This window comes from Micropterus salmoides, unplaced genomic scaffold (assembly GCF_014851395.1).
Source record: "Micropterus salmoides isolate LMB-PRFRI ecotype aquatic unplaced genomic scaffold, ASM1485139v1 Ms_hic_scaffold_2, whole genome shotgun sequence".
NCBI classification, from domain to species: Eukaryota; Metazoa; Chordata; class Actinopteri; order Centrarchiformes; family Centrarchidae; genus Micropterus; species Micropterus salmoides.
In genome coordinates, this window is record NW_024041150.1 from 12,591,677 (window position 1) to 12,609,206 (window position 17,530).

General features: G+C 41.8%; 1 protein-coding gene across 1 annotated transcript in view; it reads left to right on the top strand.

Moving 5' to 3' along the window:
- Positions 1-9,164: 9,164 nt before the first annotated feature.
- ank2b (ankyrin 2b, neuronal) overlaps positions 9,165-17,530 on the top strand; it is a 126,933-nt gene continuing 118,567 nt past the window's right edge. The window contains exon 1 of the mRNA XM_038731151.1: positions 9,165-10,235. Coding sequence (XP_038587079.1) covers positions 10,107-10,235 — 129 coding nt within the window. The 5' untranslated portion in view covers positions 9,165-10,106. The remainder of the gene's footprint in view (positions 10,236-17,530) is intronic.

Sequence of the window (17,530 nt, forward strand, 5' to 3'; positions counted from 1 at the left end):
TTTTGATTAACAGGTTGACTGAATATTAATCTGCTCCTGAGATATGGAAGAGAATTTAGTTTCTACACTGAGCTCTTTCTGGGACTTAGACCTTGTTATAGACTGGAAGAGCTCCAGAATTCATTTTACCATTTCAAGTAAAGTTTTAATAGTATAGTACTAACAGAATGTAGCCTTAGTAATAGTATTTCATTAGAATCTGTAGTATTATATCTTGATACAAGACAAACAAAAAACATCACTGCATACATCCCTACATATGAATACATATAAATAATATCCAGTACAATCACTTGTCAGTGTTACACATTTTAAAAAGCTAATCTGTCAGTTTAGCATCGCAATTTTAAAAATACTTTAAAACATAATGGTAACAATCCTGACTTTTAGTCCCTAGTAAAAATTTAACAAAGAAAATGGATCCTACAGTTCCCATAATGCGACTCATTAGCATATTTCATGAAACCTTTCATTCTTGGCAAACATTCATGTCTTCAAAGTCAAGTCTAACACCTCATCCAAAACCCCAGTGACATCACTATGACATTTTCTCCGACAAAGCTCCTTCAGAGCCACAGCAGACACCAGAAGACTGTTTTATCAGGCTGGGTAATACCCCTCATGATGGAAATCACTAGTGCCACTTTAAGAAGGTAATGTCCAAAATATAACAATACGTTTTTCTTATGCTCATATTCAAAGCTCAGCTGTGAACATCAAGATCAATAAAAAAGAAAGAGAAAGTTAGTGAGCCTGTTGTTTTCTCTTAAAGGATCAAGTAAATGTTGGCATTTTTGGACGGTAAAATCTTTATTTTAACATTTGAATTAGCTAGGCTTGCAGTTTCACCCTGCTTCTCGTCTTTGTGCTAAACTAGGCTGAGCATGCTGCAGAAGCTCTACTCAAAAGGATAACGTGATAGAGCAGGCCGAGAGTAGTATTATTTGTATTTGGATACAAATGGAGATCATTTTCAAACAGCCTCTCAGGGTGTACACATAAAAAAAGAGAGCTTGAGAGAGTTTAAAACTCTGCATGCTTTCACACCTCCATACACCTGGCCAATCACTGCCAAACTGTCTAATACAATATGCTGATATTAGCTAATTGCAGATTAATCGATGTCTGTGTTTATAACAGCCGATAAATGACAATTAAAAAAGGAACAGAGAGACAGAAGAAGGCTCCTTCAATAATTTTACGAGTGTTGTCATTGCATAGTTTTTCCACCAGAGGGCGCTTTGCAACTCGGCAACCATAGACTGTAAAGTTGGCAACACACCTTTGCCACAATTCCACCACAAACTCCATTCTGGTGAGGTCTCATAACCACACATAACAAATGTTAGGGATAATCTTTGTTTTCGTTATGTGTTGAAAAGTAAAATTAAGAACATCGGCTGATATATCGCGATATCGGATTTTAAAATTCTCAACTATTAAATCTGGTATCGGTCTTAAGAATCCCATATCGCTCCGGCTCTACATCATATCACAGTCAAATGCAAAGGGCAATATTTACGTGTGTGTGTGGGGTTATGACAATGCAGCAGGAAGTATTTCCACATTGCCTGTGTGTGTTTGCATGTGTGTACGCTCTTGCTCGTCCGCCCTTCGTTACTTCTTCATTACACCATTCTGATTCTAGGTCAGTAGAAAAGACTCCTCTATTTTAGTCCACATAATCCCCTCTAAGAATGCGCACACCCCTCACTGTGCATGCATCCGTGTGTGTGTGTGTTGTTGTACATGCATGCAGTGTGTTAATACCTCCAGCACGTTACACACTAATCCACTCACAGTCGACAAGACTGTCCTGCGCTTGTGCCTCATCTCACACACACATAAACACACATTACGCACAGTACGCACGCTTCCATCTTGGTTTAGACACTCCGAGTCATACACACCTTGGATATATTTCGCCCCGGGGTGTTGTGGCCTCTTTGGGAGCACCCATGAGCGCAGGCATGGTGGTAGGAGCAACAGGCCAGGTAAGCTTTGATTGGCAGGTCATCCTCACATTCCCATCTCTAGCCTGAGCTCTGCGCGCTTGTAATGTTGTTGTCATATAATAAAATTGCACTGCAAGTGAAATGTTCAGCGTTTTGAAACATTTTGTAATGTGTAACTTTGAATTTAGTCTCCAGCAGCCTCCTGCTTACTGTGCAACTCTCTCATCTCTCATCAGTGTTTTGAATACAGTTCTGCGTTGTTTTAATTAGGAGTAAATTCTGCAATGGCAAAACTAATTTGAATGTCATGTGAAAATCAAAGCGAGAATAGTGCTAAATGAAAAAATGGTGTGAATTTGGTTTAAAACTAATTTGAATTTGAATCTGTAGTTATATCAAAAAAGGCTAATTTTGAATGTGTAGAATTCAGCATCATTTGGTGTCAAACGAAATGGTTTGGTTGATGGACAAGGGGATTCTGTTACAAACCATACCTGCTACCATCTGCATATGTTTGCTTCACGCATGACAGGAGCGACTTATGTTCCTCAGGACCCCCTCACTGTCACAGCAGTTCATTTGGCCATGGTGGAAGTACTTCCACTGAGGTTTGCAGTCTTTTTGTTTGAAGCTTCAGAGCTGAAAGTTCCCCTCCATGTGGCGTGTCCTGGCCTTCCAATTAATCCTGTCACTTGGGAGTGTGATGACTACTTGCTGTGGTTTCTCCCCTCTCTCTCTCTCTCAGTGGGAAACCACTCTGCACTTCCTGGGTTTTTAACCCCTAATCTCCCACCTCCAGGATTTCCTTCTCCATCTTTCACACTGGATTAAAATCTGAGAGACTCATTAGCCAGACAAAAGCTATGAGCTAGTTAAGCAGGTCTTTGCATCAGTGTGCAACACTTGACTTAAAGTGGTGCTCAGAAGACATCATAAGCCCGGCACGACTGTACGGTTTATTATTCTAATCCCATCAGACATAAATATTGGGGGTGGAGTACCATAATGACCCAATATAACGAATAGCAAGTTTCTGATGATACAGTTGTTCATAGTCACATAGGCACGCCACCAGTTTTACACATGAAGGTCAGTTTGCTAGTGATGGGAAGTACTGCTGTGCAAACAATTATATAATGTCTCCATCGCCTCTGGAGGAGTTTATTCCAATTACTCGTAAAGTGACATTGTCCATTTAACTACATCTTTACAACTTGATGATACAGAATGTGCGCCCCTAAAAAAAAACATTTCCTTTCCTGCAGCCTTCCTACGCCTGTTTGTGCCATAAAATCAAAGGCAGGGTCACTGTCACTATTTCATGACTTAAGCTACATACAAAGTTATACAAAATAAACTGTTGCATTGCATTGCAAGCTTGATGTGTGTATGCTTGACCAAAGATCACACTGAGAGGAACGCCACTCAGTGGATAGGGTCAGTGGAATGGGTCTTCTTGCTGCTCAAAATAAAAGTGGGGAGTGTGTTTAGCATTAGCCTAGCGCGCTCATCATTTTCCAGCCCTGTTCCTTCAGGCATTGACCAACAGGTACTGCTCGTGGACAACAAGGGTCAGAGTTTAATAGGGAACAACAGCAACAGCTTGTGCTGTCCGTCGGCAAAGCTATTACATTAGCTAAAGTAACAGTAGCTTAGCAGCTAAAGTGAGACAGAGAGCCGTCTCAAGGATCAATTTAAATGATCTGATATCTTGTCAGACGTGTTGTACCAGCTGTTTGTCTTTATTACCAGTTAGACAACAGAATGCAACATTTTGTCGCACTCACCTGGTATTGTCCCCTCTTGGATTGAGTATTGACCCTTACTTTCCTCTTCCCTGACAATCCTGTCTCAAACTGTACATTTACCAAGCCTTTTCAAATGAAAAGATACTATTGGTTGCATTATGGGAAATGACTGATGAAGATGCCATATCTCGTTCTGTAAATTGTAGGTCTGGTTGTGTTGTTTTTTTTCTGATTGTGTTGCTGTCAGTTGCTTTCAGCCGGCATGTAACAAGTTTGTTTGTGATGTACTTGTAGTACAGGCTGATGGTCGGACCTAAGATTTAAACCATAACCCTGAAACAACCTCTTGTGTTAAAGCAGTTCTCAAGTGAATCAAGTATTATATGGGGCTCATGCAGGGGGACTGATAAAGCCCCTGTAGTTGTACGGAGTAAAACACTCCACCTATGGGCAGGTGTTCTCCATTCAGTGATTCTATTGTTTGCACACAGCCCTGTAATGGCAGATTACAGCAGAAACTGGTGTGAGTGTGTGTGTGTTTGTGTGTGTGGTATGTGTGTAAAGAAGATGAATAATGCGTGAAGCGGAGAGGGGGAGCAGCAATGGATGATGTCATCAAGGCCATAGGGGAATTCTGGGACGGCTCATTTGGCTTGTTCGGGTGTGGCGGCGAATCAGCTACCCCCTACCACGCCTTCGCTCTCGCTCTGTCTCTGTCCATGTAATGCTTCCTCGCCCTTTTGTGTCCGCTATCAGTCGAGATGATTGTTCAGTTCATGGCGCCTGACGTTCAGATGTGCCTTCTCTATTACGCATACACATTCCACACATACAGCCTCTCATTCTGTGTGTGTGTTAGTATGTTAGCCCATTAGGCAAGGAAAGGTTGTACTAATGAAACCCAAGGGACACAGACACACACGCTCCACGGAGAGCCTTTTTGTTACCTTCCTTTGCTTCACTGTTGCCTCTGACCGCGCCCCACACCCTTGTTGCTAGGCAATGAGCAGCCGTATGAGAAAGTAGAGGCTATGCTTCGGTTTAAACCCATTATGATGGCACTGGTTATTAAGCTTTCCATGACTTGCTGTCTTTTTAATGTGTTTACCTCATTTCAAATCACATCATGTTTCACTGCCCCCAAGTGGAAGAAGAAGAATGTTTCTGCACACCGAGAAGCAACTTTATATCATGCAATCAAAAACACTGCGTCACACTTATGAGTCAATTATAATAATATTAAATATAAAAATCCTTTTATGGCACGCTCCACCAAAGCCTGAAATGCAAATTTCAGGGCCTAAATTCCCTCCTCTGCAGGAGTGTGGTAACAAGTGCTGCCTAGATGATTCTACGAGCATCACCTCAGAGCTTTCTCTCATCTGGATCATGTCATCTGAAAATGAAATCCAACTGGGACAAAACTGAATCCAGCGGAAATTATATCCTTTTCAAATTAAGACTGAAGCCTTTTCTTTTTACCACTGCCTTTAATTAAATCAATTTTAAGGCTGTAGATTAATAAATTACACTGCACTGTAATTTCTACTGCTCTGTTTTTATTTTATTTTTTTGTTAACTCTTTTAAAATTTGTATTTCAATGTCTTTTTTTAAATGTCCCTATAATGCTTTTATGTTTTCTGTAAAGCACTTTGAATTGCCTTGTTGTGGGCTATACAAATAAACTCGCCTTGCCTTGTAGCAGTGGGCCATGTGAAATATTGTAACCATCGAACAGCTGCAGTATCACCACTATCGTCATCTGTGTCAACAACAGCAACAGTACAAGAGGGAATGATTTTGGCGTTTAATCACTGACACATTAAGTGATGTTGCAGTTAGAGCTGTAACATGATGCCTGGTCAGATTGAGCTCTATTCATCCCTTGGGTTTCATCAGACAATTGGGAGAAGCTTGGACTGGTAAAGAGCTAAATTGCTCCATTGTTGTCTGTTGATGCTATCTGCTAGCAGTGCACTGACACACGTCACAGCTCAATCTGAGCTGCAGTCAGTCAAGTCATTTGGCTATTTTGGAAGTGGCAATAAATTAAAGACCCTCCCCCGGGGCCTTTGAACAATACACCCACATATAGAGTAAATGCACACACACACACTCACACACCCCATCTCCAACCCACAATGTTTTGCATGCCCCCGTGCTTGCATGTCAGAGGTGAGGGATGGTGTTTAAATGGTGTTGAGGAACAGTGCGTTGCACAGACAGACACAGATAACGCTCTCTACATGACATCTGTTTGGAATGACTTTAAAATGCAGATTTCGACCAGAAGGCAGAAGCTCAGCTCTGTCATCACGAATGTGCTAATGATGGTGCCTGCTAGTATCAGAGAGGCTAAGGCGTGGCCAGGTTAGCAGTGCCTCTTTGTCTGCTCTGCACACGAGGAACAACTCCCCCCCCCCCCCCAAAAAAAAGTACACCCAAGCCCCTCTGGGAGGTTGGAGGGTTGTTTGTGCTGTGTGTGTGGTGTCTCTCTGTCTGGTGTGTGAGTTCATCTGAGGTGTCAGGTTAAGTCACCACCTTAAGGTGTAAACATGTTGGATTATGTCTGTGAAACAGGCAGTGCATGACTAATGCAGCTGGAATAAAATCGCTGGATTTGTGTTGAACTGTGCTAACAAAAAATCCTGGCATAGAATTAAGACGAGATGTATTAAAATGGTTTTAAAATCCACATGAACAGTCATATTAAATTAAGATTGGATTAAAGTTTAACTGTTTATTACCACACTTTGGCCAAATTATTGTCTTATATATCAAAATAATTGCAGTCAGATAATGAGACATGTTTATCACATCACCAAAGCTAGGGAACGTTGAAAGTCTCCGGGGTGAATGTCCTCCTTGATCTTTCTCTGGTCCTTCCGCTGGCTCCTGGCGACTGACCTTTGACCTCTTCCAGTGGATGGGCGGTTTTGGTCTGATGTTTACAGACAGCCAATGTTGTCTGTTCATTCAGTACTAGCAGAGGATCCTAAGGTCTTGAAATGTTTGAGGTTTCTGAAATTAGTTGATTTAAGGAACCCTATGTTTGTCTGAAATTATGTTGGGGCATTTTTAGTGGTGTCTGCCCTTTATTTAAATTGCTGTAATATGCTGTTTTGATGATCAGAGATGCCGATTTTCAAGAACTCTTTTTTAAGTATTGCCATCTTTCTCCTGAGACATTCAGTTGTTACTCTGTCTGGAACCCTGAGATCTGGGCCATACATTATTGTAAAACACAACTGTACACAACTGCGAATTGCATGTTTTAAAGGATATCATCTTTTTTATTTACTGAAATTCAAGTCCAAATTGTGTGTTGATCGCAAATCAACCAGTGGACGCTAACTGAATCATTTTGTCTTCCCTTTCTTCTAGGTAAGTTCAAATGGATGAGTGAGACGCTGAGACGGGGGCCTTGTTAGAGGTATTGTTGAGCTGTTTCTTTAGCATCACAGCTACAGGACACAGCTGCACCTGCTCCTGATTGTTGTATTGATTTTAGCACTTGGTTGAGCACATCTTCAGCTGAGTGGTAAAACCCGTGTGTGCTGCACAGTTCCAGTTGAGACAACCAGAGGGCCTCAGGAGCCAATCCTTTACTTCTCTCATCAGCACTGCAAGTCTGACTAAATAAATCCAGGGTTTTTGCACAGAGCCACCAATAAAACACAATCCGTTTTGTTTAGAATTTATTTTAATTGTTAAAATCTACAGTACAAATGGCATGTTGACATGTTTTCGCCTAATAGTCTTTCTTGGCGATCACTCGCTCCAGCCATCTCTGAACCAATTAACTGTCTAACCACGGCTCTGTCAGGGTCACACTCAGGCCGTGAAGAGAGTTTGCATTTTGTATAGGCTGAAAGCCCCCATTATTGAGGATTGTAAGGAAGGTAGAAGCATCTGGAGGTCCTTTAATCTCTTGAGACCCTCAGCAGATTACTGATATATTTGTGAAGATCAGCACAAGATTAGAAACGTTAGACTTACCACAGGCACCTGCTTTTCTACTTCTACTGTAGGTTAAACAAAACACACAAACAGTAGTATTTGATCAAAGATATGCTTGTGAGTTTTTGCTTTCAATTGAACCAAATAGCTTTAAATAAGTTCTGGAAGCTGTCAGGAGCCAGGAAAGTGCACAAACGGTTCTACTTTGGTAGTAAAGCAGCTGGTTCCATTTCTGGACACCTTTTTCTTTTTAAAATAATAATAAGAAACTAATAACCCACCCTGTGAACTCCTCAGGTACCATTCTTTTGCTGTTGTTGATACATTTTCACGTTCATGTAGCATGTTGGGCTTCATTGCTTCAGCAGTGCCTGCTGTAAATCATTGTTTTATTGCCACTGTTTGTCCATATAGTGACTCTCATTGAGTAGAAAGAGAAGAGGTCATACTTTCTTTAGAAACAACACTGAGGGATGCAAAGCCAGGCAAAATGCACAGTTGCTTGGTTGCATACCCTCACATTCGAAGAACAAAACCCATATGTGCCAACCACTCTGCATACTGACATAGAATCATATTTTCTTTTTTCTTAATTATTATCATTATTATTATTATTATTATTATTTTTTGAATTAAACAATCCCCTACTTGTAGGTGGAGCTGTACATTCTGTTAATGCCTGTGGATCACGTAGATGTTTGCATTGACGGAGAAGACCTTAAAGATGGAAATGCTGCTTCATTAGCTTGTACGCTGCTTTTGTCCTGCACCTGTACCTAGCGCCAGTTGGACAGTCTCACTTTCCATCTCTTTTTGAATTGTAATGTTGGGCCAGGCCATGGGGTGGCGCCATGGTATTAAAAAGGAAAAGGGGTGAGGTCTTGTAAAAAAAAGAATAAACATTGCAGTGGATTCCTCTTCATAAGGTGTTAGGTGAGGACTTGGATATAATAGGTGAAATAATTATTTGGTGCTGGATCCCAGTGCTGCCATGTTTTGTAGTTCTTGTGTGAATATTTATAGATGATGGCTGGCTGGGTATTGTTTTTCTTAAAAGCTACCTGAACTGACACATTGGTGCTAGTAGCAGGTGTAGTCTTCTATAGTGCTTCTTGACCAAGAATGTTTAGCACTAGAAACATACAACAGTGAAACATACAGGGCAGTAAAACGAGATAAGTGTCCTTTGCTGCCCTTCAGTGGTGCTTAAAATACACGGGCAGCATTGTGATTTCAGCACCATGGACAGGGGTTGTCTGGAATGAGTCACAGCAGCAGAGCCTTCACTGTGGGTTAGTTTTTTAAGTTAGCACTGCCACAGTTAGCTGTTAATCATAGTTATTGCTTCTGTCTGCTTTTATAGTATAGGATATATTATGTAGGAGTGTTGGAGGCCGTGGTACATTTGATTCCAGGTCATGCTGTCTCTTCTATGCCCCCCACGGTGTCATAAAATAATATAAGTGATGACTGCCAGTAAAAACAGTGTAACTGATGTACAAGCAGCTTTGCCCACAAAGCTGTGACACATAGCAACGGCTAGATTTTGTTTAGATATCATATATTGCTGCAGTAAGCTTCAAATCTCCCAACATTTGCATTTCACATGCAGTTTATCATTTTCATGACTACAAGCTAAGAAACTGTGAACGAGTGCTTGAGAAAAACTGACTTATGTGTTTTTCTGTGTGTATTTATGCGTGTGTTTGCTCTGGAGCTGTGAAATCTCCCAGCCACTGAGGCAGACTGTACCATGTCAGACTTGCTAATAGGGGAGGTTGAAGGCACTGACTGGAGTCCCAAGTGTTACCCCCTCTGACTTCAGCTGAATTGGTACCTCCCTTGCTATTTTTTCCAAAGGACACTCACTGAAGCTTCCGTGTCTTGTATCCCCTCCCAAATATCGTTTCCTTCAACTCACCCCGATTTCTATAATCCACACGCACACACACACCCCCCTACCTTCCCTTCTGCTCATGTATTTGGGGAGTCCAAATCTGAGGCTTCCCAGGTTCCCATAGTATCTGCAGCCTGAGTGGTAAAGGGAGGGAAGGAGGTCTCCCTCGCTACTCTGCCTTTCTATTGGTCTTCTAGCTTACCTCTTGGTGGCGTGTACTGGCCCACCCCTCCTCTCTCTCTATCCCCGGCTCAGATGCAGTTATCCTGGCAGCAGCGAGGGAGGCTTTACAGACACTCTCTGCATGGGTGAGGACAGCCGGTGGGTTAGAGGACTAGAGGATATCAGCGCCACCTCTATCCTCTTCCCCGTTTCATCTACTAGTGTCGATTTGTCCTTGGGCATAAAAAGAAAGACACCTGGTGAGGTGGAGGCTTGTTTCCTTGGATGACTGGATTGCCAATGAGGCGGGCATTCTGCGAGGACATCAGAAAGTGATCTAGAAGATTTAGTTTTCTTTGTGTGGGAAGAGTGAGAGGGCAACCATGGCTCACGCCGCGGCTCACATTAAGAAGGCCAGGTCCGAGATGGATCAGCCTCCGGACCTGAAGGCTCTGGAGAAGGCTAGAGAGAGGAGGAGACGTTCCCGGGAACGGGCTGAACGCAAGCGCAAGGTACCGGGCAGACTCACGGGAATCACCCACCTCTTCATTCCTTCCCGCTTCATGTGACCAATCAGTTTTTTACTGGTTACTTCATCCCACCTCCAGTCATCCCTCCACCTTATCATCATCAAAGTGTCGCTTCACCTTTACCGAATGAAGACTTTATCAGAGTCCATTATCAAGGACTGCGGAGGAGTTTGGGGAGCAGAAATCATCATCCAACACTACCCATGTCCTAATCTTTACTGTTTCCACCTCCACCTTCATTATCATCTAGAGGTATTCTGTGGCGCCATCAAGGGGGAAAGATTGTAAAGGGACTCATTAACGGAAACCCTCTATAGCACCAAAGAAAAAATCCAAAGCACCAAACTGTGTTGTGTGATCAGTGTCATTAGTCCTTGGTCACCCACAAAACCCCAAGAAACACAAATCATAGTAAGCTGTGTATCCGACAGAACATGGCCATGATGATTGCTCTCCGCTTGATCCCTGCTGCTGTCAGTGCTAGTCCTCATCTCATACTGTACACTGCTGAAGGATCTCCCTCAATCCAACCTTCATCCACTCCTCATTGTGTCATCGTGTGCCTGCCACAGTATTATAAATCGCCTTTGTACAAGTTGTCAATCACTCCATCAGTGTTGCCGTCACCCAACTCCAACCTTCCCTTAGCACCACCCTAACACATTCTTTGTAAAGTAAAATTCCTACAAATACCTCTGCTCGTCTCCCTGTAGATGTACCTACGCAGAGCAGTCTCTGGTGCGTTTTCTAGTACTAGGCTGCGCAGTAAATGATCACTCTGTTTGCTCGTGGATAGACCCATACTCTCACACAAACACAAAATCCTGCAGCTGTGGTTTTATTGGTAAGAGCTGCTGCGATATGCCGTGTCTTGTGTGTATCTGAGTGTATTTGCACACATGATTCTGTGCAGGATTACTGGAGTTCATGCAATTCTGACAGCACAGCACATGGCATGCAAGCAGACAGGCAGTGGACACACACATTTCTGATTGCACTTTTAGGAAAGTCTTGTGTCACTGAGCAGAACTGATCTTGTTGCCAGTATGTTTTATGGAAGAAATGGGCAACCCACTTGAATTCCCACTTGTGATATTTAAAGACAATGAACAGACATGTTTTCAAAGGAATGTCAGCTTGATATATATTCAGTGTGAATATTTAGGAGCATTATCTTATCCAGTCGTAAATCTGTTGTGTTAAATCAGTGTCTCAGTGAAAGTACTGACCTTTTCCTCCCAGTGATGGGTAATGGTTCTAATAAAGATCAGAACTTGGCATCAAAATAACATCTAGCACTCTGCAGCTGTTTGGATGAAGAGCTGTTGTTTTAGTCTTTTCTCCCCCCCCCCACTGCTATTATTATTGACCGAACTGCAAGGGAGATTATCACATGGGATTATCGGTGCCCTCTCTCACTCTGTTTCACTACACAGACACACACACACACACACACCTAAAAGTGATTAATAAATTAAATTTGGTGGATTGTCCAACAAGTGCCCCAGGCCAGACATTTACATCACAGCAACACGCACGCTGCGGTCAAGTCAGTGTTTTGTCACCAGCGGCCGGTCTGGCCCTGTTGGGAAACAATTAACCCCGTGCAAATGGTACTTAGTGAGTATCAGAGGGCTTGGTCTGGACAGCGCATGGTTAAAGCATGTTGTTATGAAATGCTGAAACACATTGTGGATGTAATATTGGATTTCCTCTCAGATATGTCATCATGGGTGCTAGCATCACCAATTATGTAAGAAAGCAGGCAAAAGGCATCATTTAACGTGGTTCGTCAGTTTAAACGCAGCAAACATCAACAAAGCTGAGGGATCCTCTGGCGAGCCAGTCTTTAACAGCTGCGTCTGTAATAGATGAGGATTTTCACTTCATTGCTGTTGTAGAGTGATGTACAGTTATCTCAATAAATCTGAATCTGAAAATTTACTCAGAAACACTTAAAGAAGTGTTGAGTTTCAAAAACACAGCACAGTAGAAGCAATGTAGAATGTCATAGAATGCCCCAATGTCATTTACATTCAGATTCAGTTATAGTCAGATATTTGAGTGTCTATAAAGGGTATTTCAAATTCAGCGGTCTGGGGAAGGCTCTCTGCACTAAAACAGGTAGTGCTCTGGATTTACACATATGATGGTCACTGAGTAATCTATTCCATATAATCCAGCCTTTTACTACGTCGCTGCGCTACTTTAGATACAACATTGTGATGTGGCCCACTTACTCATTCCATATGGAAATACTTATCAAATCATGACAACATTGGACAGAACAGAACAGGACAATTAAAAACATGCCATCTCAGCGTGTGCATGTGTGTTTTACCACTGACCAGACACTCCACTACCGGTCAATAAGGCACATAAATCACTGTAGGGGTAGTTGGGCTATTACATTTTAGTGATTTAATAGGCACCCACAGTGAGTTATGAATTTGAATGTCTGTTTGTTATGTTGTGTGAATGAATCCATCTTTCTCTGAGTAAAAAATCGGTCTGGAGGGAGAGGATTAATTTGGCACACACTGCCAGCCTCATGACATAATATATCTTGATGAAACTCTTGTTGTTTTATGTGCTGTACTGGCAGTCAACAAGATGTAGCAGATGTTGCAGAGTTTTCATTAGTCTCCAGACACATTAAAGAGTAATTCAGCACTGAGCCACCGAGTGCAGTATACTTTAGTCAAAGTGTAGCATGCTACATTACAAGACACTATCCAACAGTTCCCTGTTAGCTAAATACACACTGAGATGCACACATGTCTTGCAATACAATGCCACGATGGCATTATTACATACTGACTTAGAGTATGTGAGTCAAAAAGAGCAGCCCACTTAGGTTTCTGGTAACTATTCCAACCCATGAGCTGAGTCTGGCTGGATCTAAATAATATTTATTGTAATTGGGTCTAACTGGATTCAAGCAGACTTGCCATCAAACCCTGATCAAGTTGTGCATCATGTACAGTCATCACAAGAGAAAAGAAAAAGAGAAACATTAGTTTTTTTAATCCCGTGCAAAAAGAAAACGGTTTTGCTTGAAATTGGCGGCTCATCATGCTGCTACCAGTGGTAGTGCGCTCTCTCTTCTGGGTCTTTGTGGCTCATCTACATTTGTGTCTAATTAACCTCTAGTCTATTTGGACAGTGTGTCTTTACTATTTTGTGCATGTTGGGTTAGGATAGGGTTTTCATTGGGATCCTGCAGGATAGCCTCTAGCAGCCGTCTGGCGGGCAGAAAACAGGCTTGAAAGCAGTCATGCTAGCATGTAAATGCATCAATACTGGCCGCTGAAGTAGCTCGTTGCATGTGAGCTTGTTTTATCGAGGACATTTTCCACTATGTCAGACACACGTGTGAAACAAAAATGGAAAATCAATATGTTTTTCTGTTAATGCCACCAAAGTATATGGATGTCTGGCAATTTAAAGCAGGGTGGTGGTGAAAACTACAGAAGAAAGGACGACGGTCGTGGTTTAGCCTGGACCCCACAGAATTCTTAAGGTTTTAACTGCTGACTCTCAGATTTGTTAAAGAAGCTGTATTACAGTGAGTCTGAAACATAGTCTGCTCAAGAAGTTATTATCTTAACAACGCACCTTCAGGTAGCCATATTGGAGCTATTGGTGGATTAGCTGTAAACCGCTGAAGGTGTCTCTGTTGCCACTTGACCGCCACTTAATGATTTCAGCAGAGAACACATTTGGTTGATTGCTGTCCTTATTTTGTCTAACTTAAACTTGTCATTTTGGTGATTTCCCCTCTAGATAATTAGTGGAATGACTTAGCTGCTTTGTTAAAGTAGCCTGGTTTGTTAACTAGCTAACAGTGGGTTAACTGAGCTAACTTCTCAAGCTGTGTTCAGCTGTCTTATAAACATTTCAGTTTGGAAATGACGTTACCTTGACAGACATTCCAGTTTGAACAACAAGTTTCTGTGTTAATCAAGTGACCTACAGTGTGGAAAGACCACAACCAGCTTTTTTTCTCTTTTAGCATCCTGATTGTTTCATTTAGCTAACATGAGTGCACAAATGTCACTGATCCTCAGACATATTACATGTAATCTCACAGTACCATTGCTGTATTCCTAGTTATACCTGCAGTCAGTTTGTAGGATCAAGTGACGCCTCGCTTGGCCATGTGACTTGACATGCTGGGAATGGATGGAGAAAAAAGATTCGCTGAACAGCTTCTCGTCTCCATCTGTGTGTTTTGGCCGGGAGGGCGGCTCACATGCCCACAGGACAGCTTGAAACAGCCGCAGTCATATAAAACTGTGTCTGTGCTGCTATGTGGCGGAGGACACAGCCAGCAGTTGACCTATCTTTTTACATGAAGAATTAAGTTTACTGCTCTTTACACCCTGTTGTGTATCTTTCACACATTATAATCTACGCTGTCGTGACGGAGATTAGATGATATACCTATTTTATTTCATCTGTTGTCCAAACACTGTCTGTCCTTTTATTATTGTTCACCTCCCACTTCTTCTCATTATCTGACAGACCAGACGTAGGACTGTGAATTTCAGTTAAGTCTTAAGTCACTACCTATATGTGAGCAGGTTTATTCTGTCGCTCTCACTCTGCTTTGTCTCTGCATTGCACTGTAATCCTGACAAGTGCACCCATCTCCTGCAGGTATAATGCACCCAAAAAGGCTCCACCTTCTTTGATTCTAAGGGACTGTTATCTCCTCCTTTCGAACATATTCCCCATCACACTTCCCCCTTCAGAATGACTTTCCTCTCCCTCTTTCCCCTGGTTCTCCCTCTCTGCTGTCCACGTCTGCTGCAGGGCAGGATGCTGCTCAGCTGTGAAATGCGCATTCACCTTTTATCTGTCCTGAAGTCGACCAAAGCAAATGTATCCCAGCGTCTTTGTTAGGCATGCTAGTAAACATCAGTCAGTTTCTCCTACCTAAGATGTTGTAAGTAAGTATCCCGTGCTGGTGTGAATGTTGTTTCAGTGGTTTGTCACTGGCTACACTGCCTGTCAAAGAAATCTGGTCACTAGATTATAAATATACTTCAATACAAATATATATTGCTTGCAGTTAAACTCTTATAAAGAACTATTTTTTTTTACCTTTACTAAGGTAGTATTAAGTATTAAGTATTGAACCAATGGGCAGTTTAGCTGAGTTTACCCCAGCAGGCGTGTTGTTTTTGCCTTCTTGCCAATGCACCTTGTTCAAGTTTCAAGAGTATTTGCCTTAAACACTGTGGACAAGCCAGTATTGATATTGGTATTATAAAACCAACATGTTACTTAACCTTATTCATTATGTTGAAGCTGTAATAAGATAAATGTAGATATATCAGTTTAAAAAGCTAGCTGTGGGCCGTCTAGCCCACAGACGCTAGCCATAGTGCTTCTGACACTATTCTGTGATAGCAACGTCCCCAGTTTGGTTCCGGTGGGGGGTGGGGGGGTCTTTATTGCATGTTGAATACTTGCTCTGTCTCCTTCACCATTTCTTGTCTGCATGTTTTCTGTTACCTGTCTAATAAATCATGATGATCATGATAATGTATTCTGGCTATGAATAATTAGCAGATCCAACACTTGCTGTAATACACAGAAGAAAATGATGACATTATATTTACTCTTATTTTACTGGCTAAAAACAGCATATTCATCAAATCTGTGGGATAAACTTACAAAGATGAGACAAGACTTCATGCCTGGTGTGGAGGCAAACCACTATTTGAGTGAATTGTGTGACAGGAGTGACGGTATTTTTGAAACTGAAAATGATGTGCGCTCCAAGGGCATATCTGTTCCCATTGGGTGACGTGATCACAACATAATAGCTTTAACTAGGAAAGCAAAGGTAACAGAAAGGAAACCAAAAGTACTTCATTCAGGAGATTCTGTCATGAATCGATAATGCTGGTCGGATGTATACAAGGAAGATCATTTATTTGGAAACATATTTTACCCTGTAATAGTCAAACATGCACCTATCAACAAAAAAATCCCATACTGTTAAAAATGTCAGGACACCATAGATCGAATGAGTTGTGAAGCGTTATGGTAGATAGAGATGTGGTAAAGGGTACAAACAGGACGGGGAGTAAGGATAAAAAGAGGTTTTCAGACTCAAAATAAATGACTGTAAATTTGAGGGGAAAAAACTGCGGGGCACCCTAAATGTAGGAAACCGAGCCAAACCACATCTTGTATTGATGCAGTTGACTCATTTCTAACAAAACCATGTGAGATCATCTGTGAATCATACCCCATCATACAAGTGCAGAATTAAACAATTTATGCAAGAGAATTCCTTAGAATGGAACGGGTATCAGCTATAAACACTGATAAACCAGGAGGGATAATCTGGGAAGGAAAGCTTCTGAAATGGGTGGCCAGCTGTTTGGCTGGACCTGTTTGTGAACAAGAAAATAGTGTCTTCTTCTTCATGTCTAGCTTGTGTTTGGATCAAATTACAGACTTAAACATGAGCCACAGTTAAATGAGGGAGCTGGGGACAGGTAGTTATGAAGAGATGTGCTACAGGTTTACCACAACAATGTATATCTCACATTGCTCAAACACAAGTACACAAGATTTGGAAAAACCACTGTTAGTTCAGAAAAGAGCCACACGACACTTGCTCTGAACTGCCTCATCAGAACGCACATAACCTTAGGTGGATGATTGATGAGGGACAGGAGGGTTTTTTATGTGCCCTGTTTTATATATTTTGTTGTTTAAATCCATCCTGTACCATTCATTTTGATATAATAGTAATGGCCATGACTTTATTACCAGGCATTATTCAATGCAAATATGGAATGGTTTGCCTTCAGCCGTTGTACATTTGACAAGTAAACTGTTTTTGAAAAGAGCCTAATGGTATAGAACACCAGCCCCTCTCTAAATATCACATGTTTAGCTACATAATGTCAGACAATATGATGATTACTAAGGAACTTTCTGGATCATTGTCATTAGATTTTTTCAGTTGCTGTATATGTTTTTTTTGATGCGCTTATGATGTAATGTTTACTTGTGTGGACACCAGGGAGAGTAGCTGCTGTGGAGGACAATGACACCATTTGTTCACTATTTGCAGTCCAGAATTCTGCTGCTTTCTGTTGTTTTTAGGAGGTAGAGCTGGTCATCCACTATTACAGCTCCTGTCAAAGTGTCCCTGAGCAAGATACTGAACCCCGGACTGCTCCTGAAGCCTGTGCAGTCGGTGTGTGAGTGTGTGGGAACGTTAGTTCCATTCTGATGAGCAGTTGGCA